This window comes from Candoia aspera, chromosome 7 (genome assembly GCF_035149785.1).
Source record: "Candoia aspera isolate rCanAsp1 chromosome 7, rCanAsp1.hap2, whole genome shotgun sequence".
In the NCBI taxonomy this organism is placed as follows: Eukaryota; Metazoa; Chordata; class Lepidosauria; order Squamata; family Boidae; genus Candoia; species Candoia aspera.
The window spans coordinates 28,030,602-28,049,577 of NC_086159.1; the positions used below are offsets into that span (position 1 = coordinate 28,030,602).

An 18,976-nucleotide genomic window follows, 5' to 3' on the forward strand; every position below is an offset into this window, starting at 1 on the left:
GGCCTTTTTCTTGACTTTCTATCAGGGGCCCCTTTTTTCCTCCAAACACACCTTCTTGGCAAGGCCTCTGTTACACAAGCATCGCTGCAACTGTCCCTCTAGCGTGCCAATCTTGCCCTCAACCTGTGTGAGTTTGCTCAGCAAGTCATCCCTTTCTTCCTCCAAGGTCCGAACACGCTTACGATACTGGTCCTTCTCAATGAGGCTTTGGGAATACTGGAGCTGAATGTCATTTCGGCTCTGAATGGCCTAAAGGATACAGTGAAGAAGGGGAGCTGGTAAGTGAGATTATAGGCAGAACTGTGCATAGCATATTCTTTTCTTTTCTCCAAATCACATGCTAAATAAGTTATATCCATTTTTGCACACTGCTGCATAATTTGAACTGTTTTTAGTATCCACAATCAAAAAATGTCATGGTTTAGTAAAGTCCTCTTCAGCCCCTTTCTGGCATTCACCAGGCCTTTCTGAACAAAGAACTTCCAGATTAATAGTAAAATTACAGTAAAATAGCTATTTGAAATACAGAGAAATGAGAACACATTAACATATAATACAGTCAGTATACAATTACTTTCAGAACCACAGTAATGGAACAGCAGCACATTCAATAAAAAATAATCCAAGCAACCTGGAACTGGTATAAACAAACATCCTGACAGACTTCTCTTTCTCTAGATGGTTCTATCTTCTTTAGGATCTGTGATCATACTACATGGATATCTATAAAGAACCTCACTGAGAAACAGGCTGGATTGGTAACATAAAGCAAGCATCATTCTTCCACTGCATCTTATCATTCCTACATGGTTTCTCTATTTTTCTGTTACTTCAAGTGGCATAAAATGGGGGTAGCAAGAACATTACCACATGGTTTAATCTTAACTGCAGCCCATAATTATAAACCAAGGAAATATTTCAGAAAAGAAGCAATTTACCTGATCTCTTTCCTTTTCAATCTCCTCTAGCTGAGCCAGCACAGTGTTCATCCTATGCTTATAAAGATCACAGTTCTTCTGCAGAGTCTGGTATTTCAACTGCAAATCTTCCATGTCTTGCAGGTACTGAGAGAGAAATTGCAGAGATGGATTATTTTCCAAGTAAATGTTTAGGTCTTAAACAAAGGCAGCTGGAGGCCTGCAATCTGTTTTCAAATGCCAGGGTTCAGAACATAATTACATTAGGAAAGTAATATAATGAAATAAAAAGAAAATGTAGATGCATATGTTTCACCTAACTTGCACCCCACTTTCAATTATCACACATAGCTTATAACAATGGGACTGAACTTAGGGTATCCAGAGTAGAAAGCATGTACCTGATGTTTAAAAGACATTAAAAGAAGGGTGGGGGATTTTTTCCTGCTGAGGTTCAAATTGCCTTAATGATAATCTATGAAGGTGTTCATTCTAGCAGTAGCGAAATCCAGAAATGAATGGTGTTAGAATGTGACTCTTATTTTTCTTTTTGTGTACCTATTGGCAGGGATGGAGGGTGGGTTAATACTATCATCCTCCATTGTTTGGTCTCAATTTGAAAAAGATTCCATCAGTTTTGTCGTTTGGCAACAAGGCAGAACGAAGTAAGAACTACAAGTGACCTGGATAGAGTCCAAAATTATCTTGACTGGTGGTCTGCCTTTAGCCCATGGAGCAGAGATTCCTTGCTCATTAATGTCTGGAACAAGGATTTCATGTCTGTTCCAATGTAGCTCTAAGCTTAAATGTCTGGGGTTAGAGTTAGAGCATCTTACCTTATCTCTCAGCTCTTCAGCCCACTGCAGCTCATTTTGTAAGGAGTTGAGTTTCTGGCACAGTTCCTGTCGATCTGCTTGTGCTTCCTTCCAATCATGCTCCAGAATGTCTAGAAGGACCCTTTCAGAACCCAGAACATGGTCTTCCCTTGCTTTCTAAACAGTAAAGAAGCAAAGTCACTCATCTGCTGGGACATAATGATTTCAGGATAATTAAGGCTTTTGGAGTAAATAACAGAAATTGGCATGCTTACATAGTGGAATATTTTAAAATATCTCCAGCAGGAGCTCCAAAGTACAGTGTTCTATTTTAGTCCTTGCCTTCTTGACACCCTCCAGATGTGTTCAACACCCTTCATCCTCAGTTAGCACTGGAAGGTCTTATTTTGAGAAAGACTAACCAATTCTATATCTATATATCTTCACTACCACCAAAACTGAAAGGTGCATTTATGCAACAAACTTCATACTATCATGTAAATTTCATGGCTTCTTCTAAATAATTCTGAATCCTCTAGTCTAGTAGGGATTCTGAGAACTCCCCATTAGCAAGTCTGGCCCCTTAATTTCTAATGGGAGAATGACTGTTAAATCTGTCTGAGACTATAGGGTTGATACAGTTTAACAGCCTTTTCACTCCCAGCAAGAGTAGTCTGAGATATTCTGCTGCCTGAGATGGAGCAATGAATGATGCTCCTCCCTGCAAAATCAAGATACATAGATTCTAAGATCAATCAAGTTACTGCCTTCTAAAACAGAAAACCACACAAGCAGATCTCTCTCTTCCTTGGTAGTAGAAATATATTCCACAGCATATTGGCTACCTTTTTGCAGCCCAAGATACTTGTCTTAGTATCCCTAGTAGTAGGGTCAGCCCTGAGGGCACTTCCACAGGCTGACTTTGCATCTGTCTGCATTAAACCAGTAAGCCACAGTAGCTGTCAAAGCCAATAATGTACAGTCAGAAGTATGGTTTTGATTATATTTAGATGAGTGATATGAGGGGATCTAAGCAGTGAAAAGTACTTATTCTAAAGAGTCAAGCTATGTCAGATTGAAAACATACAGTCAAAATGTCATAGCTAAGCAATGTTTTATGGACCATTATTAACATGGGGAGATGGGCTCATGTCTTCCAAGATAAGAACCTTACAATTTCATGCTTTCTGGGACCAGTTCTTAAACCACTCTAGATAAAAATTACAGAGTATAATGGAAATGGCAATATTTTGCTGAGCATGTAATAGATTTATATAACTGATTGTATCCATATGCTTCTTCCTCACCAATACTTTTTTCCTTAAAAACTATATATTCTTCCTGGTTAAAACTTAAAGAGGATTTGGGGGAAAAAGAAGAAGAATCTCAAACCAAAATATCTTTAAGTAACATTCACCAAAATTCAAACAAATTAGAATAAGTTGTACATTATGAAATAAACTTATGTAAATGACCAAATAATTAGAATCCCATAATGCAGGTTAGTTTTAAATCACATCTTCAAGGAAAACTTCAAAACTACATATATTCCAGGGTAAAAATAAGGGTTATTTGGTAACCCAGATATAACAGGCAGTTTACATCTCCCAAACAGCTGAGAGTCACAGCTGTTCAAACCACCCATAGATATTTTAGCAGCATCTAAGCCAGTGCTAGAGGCCCTCTTTTTAAAATATGTTTTATTTTTAGCACTCTACCAACTCAGGTTCTGATCCAGCACCAGTGCACGAATCAACACATCTCCCATAGTATGTCTAGCTGGGGTGGCCAGGCTTACACTTATTATAAAAGACTACTCTGTTCCTAAGCCAGTCAAGGGGAAACAGCATTTGTCAGTGTTGTGATGAGGTAATTTAGAAGGGAACAAAGACAGTGATTCATAAAAAAATACAAGGCACTGCTGGAAAGAAAGGAATAGCCTTGCTGGATTCACTCTTTAATTGTTTAAGGGTTGCGCATAAAATCACACATAGAGCTAGTTTGGCCTTTGCCAATCAGATGCCCTTTAATTGCATTGGATTACATCTCTATGCTCAGATTCCACTGGTAACTGGAATAACAACAGTAGTAGTAGTAGTATAAAAATAATAATAGTAAAGTCTTTATCATTTGGTTTTAAGAGAGAAATAACAGTCCTGGCACCGAAGCATGTGATTTGTTTCGTTTTGGCACAGCTTACTGTGCAAACATAACCACTGTGGCTTGCAAAACATTGTTTATGACTTAGTGTGATATATGAATCAATTCTTTACTTGTTGCTTATTAAACAAACCATAGCTAAAACAAATAATGTTAGTGTGAAGTAGCAACCCAGTCACAGGCCCAGGATGAAATTCTAACACAGAGATTTTAATTATATGCAGATGAAATTCTTCAATTACAAATTGGCTTCCTTTCAAGTCTTCAGCAGCCTTCCCTGACATCTGGTTTCTAAATACCCCAATTACTCCAAGCCTATTTAGCCCTGCTGCTTCAAGAATTATGTGAAGTCCAAAACTTCTCAAAGGCACCAAGTGGGAAGTCTGGACTATACAACAGAGAACCTTAGAGGGTCCATAGCTGAGGTCTCAGGGCAGACCAGCAAATAATCAGGATCTAGCAGCACCTGATTCTCTGAGTTACCATGCTTGGGTTCCTCTGCAACCAAATAATTAGGCTTTATAGATCAAGGATGCCCTTTCAGATACAGTCCCAATTTAAACATAAAAATGACCCCATATAGGAGAAGGTTCAGAGTAGAGAATGTTTCTATGGACTAGAATTAAGTCCACATTTTTCAGAATGTACCTGCATTACATTCTGCAACTCCTGAAGTGAAGCAATTAGCCTCTGGTTCTCAGCTTGCAATTCAGAAATGTTGTCAGTAAATCCATGATCTTCCACCTCTCGCTGAGGAGCCATTGCTTGCTTCTTCAATAAGGAACACTCTTCCTCCATAGTAGTGATCTTGCATTTCAACTGATCTACCTGAAATATAGAATAAAGACTATCACAGCATTACATTGATTACAGCACTAGAGAAACAAGGAGATAAATTTATATAGGGCTTCATTTTGATTGGGAAGTTAATCAAAATTAAGTCCTACATAAAACTTTATGTATGGTTCACAATCAAAATACTGTAATGAAAAGAGTAAATTTGAGTATAGGTGAATTCTCTTCATGATATATGCCCTAATTTCTGAATTTAATGGAAAGATCAAAGATGGCTTTGTGGGTTTGCAAAACAATCACTTAATGGGCACGTGCTCAAAATCTCTTTTTTAAAAAATCAGGTAGAAAATAGAGAAAATTAGCCATGCCTTCTCCAGTTTCATTTCCTCCAGCTGTACTAGACTTCAGCTCCCATCATTTTTAGCCAACACATCCAACCAGACACACTGACTTGGTATCCAGCATATAGAGGAAGAAGTAGATGTGTCCATTTCTTAAAGTGAACTCCAAGTAACCAAGGTGTGGCCTAATAAATTCTGTCAAGTATCTGGAGTGAAAACATTGTTTAAGATGGGGATTTGACTGTTTTATACCCCTGCCTGCTTTTCGGTCGCTTCAAACGTAACATAACCTGGGATTCATCTGAAGATGACAGCCAGTTTGGTCTAGTGATTAAGGCAACGGGCTAGAAACCAGCGGACTGAAATAGTCCTGCCTTAGGCATGAAAGCCGGCTGGGTGACCTTGGGCCAGTCACTCTCTCTCAGCCCAACTCACCTTACAGGGCTGTTGTGGGGAAAATAGGAGGAGGAAGGAATATTAGGTATGTTCCCCACCCTGAGTTATTTGTAAAAATAATAAAGGCGGGGCAGAAAATAAATAAGTAAGTAAGTAAGTAAGTAAGTAAGTAAGTACCAATCTCCAGAAGAAATTCTAGTGACAGGTACTTCAGATGAATCCTAGAGTTGCATTTAATTTGAAGCAACTCTAAGGCCACTGAAAGAAGCTATAAAGAAGGCACATGGGTAAGCTAGCTAAACCCACATCCCAGACCACCATGGATGTTTGGTAGTAGGAAAGGGGAAGAAAGGCCATACTAAAGTAAAATGGATGAGCTGCATCACACACATAGGTGGGGTTGAGATTTTTCTTCTTTTCTGCTTGAGTGGGAATTATGCTTGGTTACCAGTGTTAAGCTTATTTTAGGTTTATGCTTTCAAGTTTCCATGTATTTCCCATCTCAAAATGCTAACAAATTCATGCCTCCAATTTTTGGAAATCATGCCACAAAATTCAACAGTGTGGTCAAAATAAGTTTAGGGACCTTTATAAAAAAGCACTACCCATTCATGTTTCAACCAACAAGGGAAAAATAACCAAGCATTCCTATACAAACTGAATACACATACAAGTGTAATACACTAAAACTGCAGCACACAATACATCATATTAAAATGATTGATACTATAATGATTACATGAGATTCTTAAGTTTTTTTCTCTCTTGTATAAATATAGTCACCCACTGAAGAGTTTAATGAATATACAGGAATGAGTGTATGTTTCTTTAACCATAGCTTTACTCTACTTTAGCCTGAGTTGTTCAAGCTAATGTAGCATTGTGATCAAGAACCATGAAGTCTATGTTTCAAATTTTGCCTTTATCATAAAAATCAATAATCTTGGGTAACTTTCATCAGCAATATGGAATAATAACACCAGTTTATCTCATTGTTCTAAAGGTTATTGAGATAAATTAAGATGATTGTGAATTCAAATACACTATGCAAATAAATTGGTATCATACTGTTAAGTTGGTATGTTTGAGCTTTAAGGACAAAGAAGGGTAAATGCTGAAATCAAAATAATATACAGTATATCAAATCTTGAAATAACCAGGAAAACCTATATATTTCATAGTAGATATGTTCATATAAATGCACCCTCAAAATTCATCCTACATTTCTGGGAGATATAGCTAACATGCCCAGCACAATTATAACTTGTTTAGTTCACTCAAAAGAAGATTAGGAATAGTTCTGCCATGGCCTGTAAATTAATGCCTTCCCAGAGCAAATATGAAAGCAACTTCAAGCTCAGATCTAACTAAAAAAGGCCAGGACTGCCACCATCTATCATTTTTACAGCATCATCAATATGCACAGGGCTTTGAGGAGTAAAATAGCAGGTAATGGCTTATTCTTCAGGGGCATAGTATAACTGGGAAGAGAGGGGAGATATACTAAATATCTGACACCATATTATTGCATGCAATTATAATTTACATATATCCTTAAATTAGTTATAATTTGGAAGGCTAACATAAGGCCAACCAAAAGAGCCCAACAAAAGGCCCAGCTTTCTTATGAGGCAAGGAAGGCAAGTAAAAACTAGATGGACATCTGGAATTGCTGCTATACCTGGAGAACATTCATAGGTTACTAGGAGGGGGCTTGCATTGCATGCAATCAGACCAAGAGTCAATATCTGGTATCTCCATTTAAAAAGATTAAATGGAAAATGACATACAAAACTCCTGCCTAAGACCCCTGACAGATACTGCCAATCAGAGTAGGCAATAATGGACTGACCTGGAATAAGGCAGCTTCCTTTTACCTTTATTGATGTCTGGAAGAGATGGTTGGATATATTTGGTACATTAGTAATTTTAAACTGGAGATGAGAAAATTGAGGAGGGACCATAAGTCAAGACTTAGACCCGTTCTTTGTATGCAACAGATCCCAAGTTCAATTTTTGGCATCTGCAGCTTAAAAAATATCAGATATGCAATAATGGAGATGAGCTTTCTGCCTAAAACCCAGGAGATCTCCTGGTTAGATCAATTAATAATTTGATAGTAGAAAACAACTTACGTGCAGCCCAAACCAATTTTTCACCTGGGGATACTTTAAAAGGACACTATTGGTCATACACAAAAACTACTACTAGATTTTCATTAAATCCCATTGTTGCAAAAGAACAGTAAGTACAATACAGTTCCCACACAACAAGGCCACATCTCATAATATCAGGTTGTCTTATTTTTGGTTATGAAGAAATCTGCCTTTCCTTTGGTTTTTCCCACAAAGACTGTTTTGGCTTAGTCAAAAGGATCATCTGAAACTCACCTATGCTGCAGACATTTTTATAGGAGGCACTTTGCTCACTCCCATTCACTGCTTATATCATAATTGTAGCATTAAAGTATGTGTGTTACAAAGAATGTGACAGACTCTGCAGTAGGAAAGAATCCTACATTGGGACCAAGAGCTGGGCTTAGTGTTCTGGCCCACAGCAACTCTGCAAGAACAGGTGAATGTTCCATCTACAAAGAGCAAAATGAGATGTTGCAACAGAGACTGAATAATACTTCAAGGAATCAAAGGATGTCCTCCTAAATTGCTAGGCAGGCTCAGATTAAAATGGCAAGAGATAGTTAAACCTGATATGATCAATAGTTCTGAACCTTACTGGTGCTTGGGTTTTACTTTAAAACTATGCATGAATAACATCTGAAATATTGAATCACAGTAGTATTGTGGGTTGGCTTTAGTTTTTCCTATGTTCTCTTCTTTGTTGTTTGTTACTTTGTTGGTTCTGGTTTTGGTTTTAGTCCTATGTTAGCTGTCCAGAGTTGCAATGTATGAGTTGGGCAGTTCTATAAATCAAATAAATAAAGCAATGTAGGTATGCTCCTATGGACCCAGACCTTAACAATCTACCACATAAATTGCACTTGCTATTTAAAACAATCCTGCCCAATGTGGCACACCCCTGATGTGTTGGACCACAACTCTCAAAATTCCCAGACAGCCAATTCTCAGAATCACCAGCCTTGGCCACACTGGTTGGGAGGTGGTGTGAGGTGGGGCAGGGAATATTTTATTTATCACATCTATATCCTATCTTTCCTCTCAGAATTTAGGAGAGCATATAGGAGAGTGGAAAGTCTCTGCTAGTTTTATCCCCAGAACAGCAATTCAGCAACATATATTGGGCTGAGAGTATCCAAATCAGCCAGTGAGCTCTATGGACAAGTGGGAATTTGAACCTAGATCCAGTCCAACACTTTAACCATTTTGCTTCCACGCAGTTCTAACACATCCAGAAGGTATCTAATTTAGAACACAAAATATTCCTCTCTCCCGATAATAAATGCTACCTGAAACTGCTGCATTTGTTTTGTTAAATGCAGATTAGGTGAGTCACGTGACCTCAGGACCTACTGTATATCTCCTGCCACCATTATTTATTTTAGATTATACATTTAAAACCTTAAGAGCCACTTCTGAGAAATTTGGAAGGATGCCATGCTTTTCCCAACTCAGACCCCACCAGTAATACTATAATTATTTTAATCTTATTTTTTCCCATCTCTCCCCAACTTTTTTCTTTGCGTGTCTTGTCTTTTAAACTGAAAGCCAATGGCAGGAACTGTTGCTAACCCACAGTTGAAAGTGATTTTGGGAGATGCTTTGGCTAAGGAGTGAGCAAAAATGCTTCAGAGACATAAATGGTAACTTGGGAATTCCATCACCAGGGGACAAAGATTACCCTGGGAAAATAACCTTCCTGTCTAAGGTGGTTAGATATTTTGCAATTGCATGAATATTTGCTGATCATGCACCAGATCTAGCACAAGTACACAATTACCACCAAACAGAAAATTAGTACAGAGTAAATTTTAAAATATATTTATAAATCACATTTTTTGTTATCAACATCTCTAACAAAGATTTGTAAACACAAGTGTCGAACGTATTTGTTCAGTCACTGATTTTCCAGGACTCTGCTTAGATCTAAAACTACAAATCCAGAGTTTCTCTAGAAAAGGCACCAGCAATTTCAAACTATGGAAATTCAAATTCCCTAGTTAATAAAGGTCACAGGCGTAAAGGAAACTCTTGCTGAATAGAACCTATACCCAGCATGGCACAAGACACAGTCTGATTCTCAAATCCCAAAACTGTTAACCATTGGCATTTCACAAACTCAGTTCTTTTTGGCACTTAATAGTATCATCTGGATCATGAGTTACCCTGGAGCTAAGTGGAATGTTTGGGCAGATTCAAAATTAGGGAAAAGGACTTAGGGCAGGAAGGAGCAGCAATAAACTCAGCAGAGAATAGGATTAGAAAGGGTTAGCATGAAAGTGAGGGTTCCTCAAAATGAGCAATGTAATGAGAAACTAAAGAACAAGACAGGTAATCTTATACCAGACATAACACAAGGTGCCAAGAAACTGAAAGCAAGAGGAACAGAGCAGTTTTCTGGTAATTTTTTCGTATTTCTTTTTTCTAGGATTTTTAAGAGGCTATTACGTTCACCCAGACACTATTTTAGTAACGCAAAAACCTTTAATCAAGAGAAGAGAACCTGGTTTAATTTGGACATAATTCCATTGTACTGAATTGCTAATATTAGCATGCATTCATGTGTGTGCATACCACTGCACACACATCCTGCTCACCATACCCCAAGTTGCAGGTCCCTACTCCTTAAGACAGCAGCATTTTTCTCTTCACAAAGTTGGGCATAGCGCATGGCCAGCATATAATTTTCATCCTTCAGCCTCAGCAGCTCCAGGCTGTTGGAGTCCCACTCTTCTTGGAACCTCTGCCAACGTTCCTGCACTTTCTGTAATCCTTGGAGCTGTTGCTTCACCTGGCCACACTCCTTTTCTAAGGCTTGATTCTTCATCTGGAGCTGGTGTTCTTTGGCCAGGTGCTCCTTCCGTTGGGCCCTCACCTTCTTCACCTCCATCATCAGGAACTGAGTCAGGCCTTCAGGGCCCTCCTCATCTGGAAAAGGGACAGAGGGTGATCATCAGTTTGGTGCCACAAGTAGACAAAAGGCTAGAAGTCATCATCCAGAGCAGCCCATGTGTAATTCATGCAATAAGCAAGCTTGCCATACATCCCCTGAATTTGCAAGCACTGCAGTATGTGAAGTAGCATGGGCATAAACATGCATGTCTGCTTAAAATTTGAGGCAATCATTACTGCAAACACATAGCAGCACACTTTGCTGCACAGGATGCAAAAGAGCTCTTGGCCTTGGTAAAACTGTTCTGTAGAAAATCCAAGTATCAGACATTTCTGGCAAACAAAATTCTTCTGCTCAAACCTATACAAAAGCATTTCAACTGGTATTTCCTGAGAATTGCACCAAATTCTCTGTGAGGCCTATCTATTGTTACATACCTCTTTCTAACTTTGGGATGTTTCTCTAATGCATTCCTGTGATATACATATTTTGCATTCAGAAAACACAAACTGTATAATCACATGGCAATTTATTAAAATACATGCAGAGTGGATTATTTTAGGCATAAATCAGCTCAAACTGTGTATTTTGCCCTTCTTTTGAGAAGAGAGATGTTCAAATAAAAATAACATTTGTTCACAAATAACAGCATTATTCCAATATAGGAGTCTATTCACATACAACAACAAAAAGTATGAGTGGAAGCTGCAGAGAAAAGGCAAAATAGTTAGCCAATATACAGAAACGTAATCCTGGTATCATGAAGCATTTTGTAATACTGCCCTGATTAGCTGATATCAACCATAACATAAACCAAAGACAACACATGCAAAGCTGCTACTTTCCTGGTGGAACAGCTCTAAAAAGTATCCATATGGCTATTTCTATTTCTTAAAATTTCAAAACCAGATTGCTCTGATGACAAATAAAAGGCCAGTTCTGGAGTACTTTATCCTCAAAACGGCAGCCACTACCTAGACTTTATGTTAGGAGGGCATTCAAAACAAAACAAAAAAAGAAACAAATATAGAAATTTAGGTACAACACAGGCCAAGCAATCTCACATAAAATTCTCTATACCGGCAGAAAGCTCAATATAGCATCCATTTATGCATCCACACAAACTGAGCATCAAGAGCTTTGGAGGCCCTGCTTCTTCCAAAGTGGAATCACGCTTCTCTAGATCTGACTGCATACGGTGTTTCTGACAATCTCTTACCCAAGATCATAGAGCAACGCTGAACAGGCTGCTTTCCTGTCAGTCGGGTGAAATGTTCAGGATAATAGAACTCCAAGGACTCTAAGAACGCTTCGTAGCCTCGCCTCCCTCGCCTCCGAAGGATATCCATGAGAAGTCCTGCAGAAGGTTTAAAAAAAAAAACACACCCAGAGGACACAACCGATGGCTTCATGTGATGAGCAACCAGAATCCTAGACTTGGTGTTTGCCCATCACATGAAGCCATCATGCGCCGAATTGTGGCTCATTATATAAACCACAATTTGAATAAATAACAATTAGCCAGGTTCACAATCACACTAAGCCATAAATTATGGTTAATAGCACAGTTCATACAGCATGCTAAATCAAAATCAAATAAACCACATTAGTACTTAATGCAGTGGGCTAATCCATTCCTAGCATTATAAAGCTGAAAGGCCAAAAAGGCCACTTGGTCTAACCTTTACAAGAACAGCAATGGCCTTTTAAAGGTCGCTGGATGTGAGAGTCATGTCTTCCTGAGCAGGATTTAGGGAAATTCCTTAGGCCTTATGAATTTAACATGACCATAGGCTCCAACTCCCTCCAGCAAGGTCAGGGATGAGAAACCCTGTAGTTTAATATCAGGCTCACAGGCTACCAACAGAATAAAATGACCAGATGGTACAACCAAGCAAGGAAGAAATGGTTTGGGGGCAAGCAGCACGGGCAGCTGTCTAAAATGTCAGGCCGGGGCAGTACATTTCAGTCTCAACCTTCAATAATTTTGTAAGCAGCTTACAAAAAAAGAGGGTAAACCATTTTCGTTTGTAAAACAACATAATCTATCTGCATGGTTAGCATTATGTTAATATCTGGTGGGGACTAGGTTTGTTCTAGGATTGTTTTCCTTAAAATAATATATCTGTGATAATGCTACTTTTAAAATCATGTTTCTTGAGTCTGGCTGACTAGTGGTAGGAGGACTCGCATAGCAGCATTGATATCTCTGTCTCCTACGACAGGGGCACTGGCACCAGATGCCCTAGTTCTGCTTCCAGATGCAAAGCCAGGGTAGGCAGCCTCCAGCCCTTGGTCCTCCTGGAGTTTTTGATTCCCCATTTGGGGCCCTTGAAGCTCCTCAGACTGTGGAAAACCAACAGCAATTTCCTGCCACTTTGAAGTGGGGTACATAAAAAAACTACATAGTGTCAACACTAAAAGGTGATATGACCTTCCCAAGTCACTCCCAAATTCTCTGTCATCAAATCCTGTTCTAACCCTCATATATTATGTGGCTTCGCCCACAGCCCTCCATTCCCCCCAATGTTAATTGCAACTTTTGGCCACAAAAAGTTGCCCACCCCTAGCATTAAAGATGAGCATGGCCAGCAATATTGAGAGGCATGCTAACCACAGGGCCCCTAAGAAAGCATGGTACAATCCAGGATTTGGGTGATGCATTTACTTCTAAAGATAAGGGCACTGAAGGCTTATTATGCTAGTTCAGGGAAGAGTTTTTCAGATTTAGAGAAAGTCTGAAGTACCATTTATGACTCCATTTCAGGGGTTTACTGGTTTAGTGGAGAAATTTCATTCTGAAGAACTCTGCCTATTATTCTAAACCAGAGGCTTTTCTGATTTAGGACAAAAGGACATGGACAAAGAAAAAGCTGGGTGCCGAGAAAATTGCATGGTTGTGCCCAAGGAGCTGGAGTTGGCTCAAGGCCATCTTTACCATTACTGGACCTTTATTTTGCAATCCTTGCTCTGTACAACATCCATTTAGAAGTTCTCAGATTTAGAAGAGAGATTGTTTCAGTGCTTATTGCCTACTTCTTAACAGATAAAGTATAGATAACTCAGTGCAGATACACAATATACTATGCACTAAATATTCATATTGTATACTAATTCTATACACCCACACCAATTAATACATGTAGTGTGTGTATATATGAACACAATACAACCCATCAATACTTGAATTAGTAGATATTGATATAGATATAACTTCCCACTTCAAATTGTTCTTTTTCAAAAGGTTAATAACCCTAGTGGTGATGCTTAAAAAGAATGAGACCATTTTCTGTTATATCAGTGACAATTCAGAAAATTGTAGGCATCAGATTCAGGCATGTAAATATATTGTGACAAGAAAAATCATGCATGCCCATCATGCATCAAGTCACAAAATGAGCTACTTTAAAATTCTAAAATGTGTTTCAAAAGTTTAATGGAAAAAAAAACACTGGAATAGATAATTGCCTATTATGAATATAAGAGCCCCAGCCACTTATTATGCCTATAAAAGCTGGTCCATACTTAACATGAGAACAGTCTGTTATCATTATTGCAGTAAATATACTGAAGAGAGACAGCCATGCCTCTCTAAGTAACCACACTGCAGACTTTCTCCAGGATGATCTGTACCCAACCTGGCCCTTTGGGTTTTCCAGGGGTGCACCCACTGCCATTGTAATCAAGGAGTGTTATTATCATTATTATATTTCTTTGTTCAATTTATATCCTACCTTATGCCTAGAGACTTTCTCGCAAACTTGAGGATGGGTTGCTCGAAACATACTATAGGTTTCCCAAAGACATCTAGTTGATGACTGAGGGATCTAATGCCACACTGCTGAGAGGTAGTGTAGCAGCCAAAGAAGATTCAGACTGATGGGAAATTGTGTAATAGACACTAGCATTAGCATGCTCTTGATATAGTCAGTTGACTAATCAATAAAGTTATACTATACTATACTATACTATACTATACTATACTATACTATACTATACTATACATTAGCATGCTCCATCACTGTCAACAAAAAAGGCAGCTCAGAAATATCACTAACAGAAATTCAAAAGAAATTCAAAATATAGAAGTGGATTGTTTTTCTTTTTGTTTTGCTGGGGAAGAAAACTTTGAGAACATCTAAGTCAGATTTCAATTCAGCAAAGCCTTAGGTTGAAGAAAATGCTGGGCTACATGGAACTTTGGTCTGCCGCAGGATTGATTTTTTAATGCACCACAGAGCCACGGCTGGGATCCCTTGAGCAGGTCCTTCCTCTCATTCAGGAGCCAACTCTCTGTAGAAAACAAGACACTCTCCCTCTTCACTGATCCATGCAAATTCCAAATGTCTCTCACCTGTCCGGTTGCTCCTACATGGAAACCGATAGGCACTCAGCACCTCCTCTTCATCTTGCTCATCTATCACACGACATTGGCGTAAGTATGGTGTCAGCTTTTCTGGATTCAAAGAGCGAGTTAGTTGGTGTCGCACACTCTCAATCTTTTCCCACAAAGCCTCCTCTTCTTCTTCTTCAGAAAGGCTTTGGACATGGCTGATAATATCCTCAGGCCCTATAAGCACATATTCAGTATTACTGAAATTAAGGACATTAATTTCCTCAAGTGCTTTTAAACAGTTTGCTATACCAACAGTCAGAATGGATTTTTCACATCATTTTAGTATATACTGAAAGCTAAAGTAGGAATTCTAACTTCTGCACAGAACATGGAACCAGCCTAGGGCTGCTCTTTGAAGACTGAGGACCACAAAATGATGAGCTACAGTACATTATGCAGGTAGGTGGAATTAAATTTGGGAGGGGAGTCCTGGGGATTTTCTTTGTTTTTTTAAACTATAATATTCTTATTTTGGGATGCACGATGTAATAGGGATCATGCACAAGACCAGGGAAAGATGTAGCTGCTTTAAGGCATTCCCAGCAGGTACTATCTACCTACAAATGCTCCAGATCACAATTTGCCTTTCAAATACAGATCTCCACACAGCCCTACATAACAATTTTGTTGTACTTCCCATCTCGAAATGTCAAGAAACTACTGTCAGTTTTCTAAAGTCAGAAGTAGCTCCGAGGGCTGCAAAAAGGGAACTCTGGGGACAAACCTAGCATGGGCTGCAAGTTATGTACTCCTGCCTAAGAGAGAAAACAATTAGCTGCAAATAAGAAACAGTATCAACAAGGATGATGCAGACATAAAAACAATCTTCCATATTGTAGTGCACTCCAGATAGCCATACAAGCTGGACATTAGGGCAGTTTAACTGAAGACATCTATTGTAAATACCAGATATATGAAGTCTTGGAAGTCCCTGTCCAAACATCTAACTTCTGCATAGAACATGGAATTTGTCACTACTTTTTCCTATTTCTAATCTACCTCAAAACCCATCTTCATGGTGAAACCTTTAGCTTAATTCCTTAGTTCTTATTCCCATCTTAAACATGATCTAATCTAGAATGCAGCTCTCTGGCTCAAGTGATTCATGCAATTTTCAGCCCTCAATCTAATTTGTGAAACTCTCAGTATCATCCAAGTCTCCAAATCCACTCTTACGCACTCTCCCTGTACCAATCCACTGTAGTTTGCTGGACAAACTACAATGGTGGAACTCATACAACTTGCTATGCCAAATTCAAACAAAACACATTATAGTTTAGCACATCATAAAATGATGTAAGGAGCAAAAGGCACATAGTGGCATGCAGAAAGAAAATGGCCATACCCTCTGGCAATGTTGTAATTCCACAGTGTGTTTTCAGAACTGGCTCTGATTGATTGTAGCTCTGAATGACTTTACAGTAGCCCTTTACAGAGGGAAAAAAGCTCCCAACCCCAAAGCAAAGCAGAAAACTGTATTTGTTCAGATTTATCATTATTCCTCTTTTACACTGCATCTTTCCTCGCTGTCAAAATTCTAACTGTAAGTCCCTTGTAGCACCAGCTAATCTTTTGGTCTAAACTGCTTGGTGAAGCATATGCCTGTTGATATGAAAGTAGTTCTAGCTTACTAGAGTTATCTCTGCAACACAACTCTTAGAAGATGCAGGAGCTCTGTCTTCTCTTGCATTTGATCACCTGAAGCAGTTTTTCTCAACCTTGGAAACTTTAAGAGGTCTCAACTTTAACTCCCAGAATTCTGGGAGTTGAAGACCAGTCCTCTTAATGTTGCCAAGGTTGACAAACACTGACCTAAAGGATATCTGTTAGTGACCATCAATGTTTGGCCAAATCAGACAGAATGGGAGGGCATTTAAGAGTCTTGGTATAATCTAAAAGCTCCTATTAGAAGAAACATCCAATTATTCAATAAAGTGAACAAAGGCTTCAATAAGCAAACAACACTATACTGATTATTCAAAACAGATGTAGGCAACTTGGGGCCCTTCAAATATTGTTAAACTACAATCCCAAAAGCCCTAGCTATCCCAGTCAATACTGAGAACCTTGTTGGGAGCCATAGACTCCCCCTGTCCCCCCATTATAAACCAGTGTCCCTATTATTAACAAGCTACAATTATTATCTCCACTCAAAAAAAAAAGTTAGCCATTACCCCAGGCAACAAAATTACTAGGAACGCATGCATGCAGTCACTCCCTCAAATAAGAGCAAATCTGCTCTGAGCTTCCAAAGCAGCAGAATAAACGGTTCTTTGCCTGAGCAAGACTTCCTGCCATTCTGCTATTCCCTTTTCAAGGAGTTTCCACAGCCTTCTCTAAAGCACTGAACAGTCAAGCAGAAGATTAGCATATCTAAAGTCTTCAAAGATACAGATCCAAATACTTGCTTTTCTACCAAAACCACCTTTAGCAATTTCAGTGAGGGCCAATAGGAATGGACACATTACACAACAGGCAAAACAACAGCCATTATCTGATTCTGAGGTCTAAACTTTAACTGCTACATTTTCACTTAAATTCCAGGGAACTGGAATTTGACGCATTACTGAGAACTCAAGACAAGTTACCATGGAGCTTATACATCATGGTAAATTAGTTTAACACCTTTCTGAAGAAGCTTCACGCAATAGACCCAAAACCCAATAAAACACATTTTGGCTTAGCACAAATATGGGAATTCATAAAGCAATTCCCAGAGTAAAGTTTAGTAATGCAGAGACACCACTAATCTTCAAAAAATTTCCAGCCTAAAAATTCCAGCCAGAATAATGAAGCATAGCAAAAACATCAAAACCAGCAATTAGCAAAGAGATCTTAAGCCACATTTAAATGAACAAAAGAAGCAGTACTGAATGCTTCTTCAGGAGTTTGAGTTCCATAACAGCTTTCCAAATTGGCTGTCACTCATACTGACGGGTTTATAGAAACCCTTTAGTTTAACATATCTGGAGGACTTCAGGTTGGGGAAAAAATTGGCTCATACCAAGTTTAATTCTATTATCAGTATATTTTTGTTCATTTCCAGTCCTGTTCAGTTAAACTATCCTGCTATAGTCAGATTTTTTTTTTTGGGTAAACAGAAACAGCAAAGTAAAGATGAGTTAATATGGTCTACTCTGTTCATGTCACACAAACAAAAAGTGCAAGACAGCTAAAAAGATAAATCCAAAATATACATACCATCTTGCCTTGTGTCCAAAGTCACTGGGATGTTCCATCTCTGGGGAGAGTCCATAACTTTGAATTCTTGGGATCAACCAACTTCAATCAATTTTGAGTAGCAGAAATGCTTGAGAGCAATCACCGATCACTGAAAATGGTACTAGGCTAGACAAATCAATTATATTATACAGCATAAAGAAGCATCATATATTCATAGATTAAAATCAAAAGTTTATTCCTTGCACTGTCTCCCATAGTGGGAGAATGGTCCTCAGTAAGGTAATTCATGGTCAATCAGGGGCCAAAGAGAGAGAAATAGAAATTGCTAGGTCCCTATAAAATGATACCTGATACCTATCCCTCAGACCCAGAATGGTTTATGGATCTCACTAAGCCAAACTGTGGTTTGATTTTGACTTACTGTAATGAATGAATTCTCCCATCATGCTTTATTGTAAACCAGATCATTATGGGTTGTTCAACAACTCATTATTACAAAAATGTGGCTAAGCCACAGAAACAAATATAGTCTGGACTAACACATCATATTAAGATATGTTCTATCTTGCTATGGTTTGTTTATTCAGCTACAATAGTCATAATCCATAATGGCTGGGAGCACACAATATACACTAAGCTCAAACCACATTGTGGCTTAGGCATTTCCATGTGAGATCTTTGCACTCGTTGATAACAAGGTCCCAAATTATCCAATCAGATGACATCTGCTGCATCCAGGAGGCAAATCTATATACTCATGGCTCAATTGACCTTTTGCTTGGAGCATGGCAGCATTTATCAGCAGTCTGCTCTCTCACTAACAGAAACTCACCTTACCCTATCTCCCAGCTCCCTTTCATCACCACCTCCCCTTCTCTCTCCACAGAATTGGTCTCAGTGTTTCAAGCTAGGCAGAAGTGAAGACAATTGCAGATCACCTTCAAA

The 18,976-nt window shown here is 38.7% G+C and overlaps 1 protein-coding gene across 1 annotated transcript in view; it reads right to left on the reverse strand.

The window, feature by feature from the left end:
• CARD10 (caspase recruitment domain family member 10) overlaps window positions 1-18,377 on the reverse strand; it is a 50,121-nt gene extending 31,744 nt beyond the window's left edge. The window contains exons 1-8 of the mRNA XM_063308981.1: window positions 18,050-18,377; window positions 14,807-15,022; window positions 11,672-11,809; window positions 10,162-10,487; window positions 4,541-4,720; window positions 1,754-1,909; window positions 939-1,064; window positions 52-249 (exon numbers count right to left, since the gene is read on the reverse strand). Of these exons, the coding sequence (XP_063165051.1) occupies window positions 52-249; window positions 939-1,064; window positions 1,754-1,909; window positions 4,541-4,720; window positions 10,162-10,487; window positions 11,672-11,809; window positions 14,807-15,022; window positions 18,050-18,104 (1,395 nt within the window). The 5' untranslated portion in view covers window positions 18,105-18,377. The remainder of the gene's footprint in view (window positions 1-51; window positions 250-938; window positions 1,065-1,753; window positions 1,910-4,540; window positions 4,721-10,161; window positions 10,488-11,671; window positions 11,810-14,806; window positions 15,023-18,049) is intronic.
• Window positions 18,378-18,976: the final 599 nt, after the last annotated feature.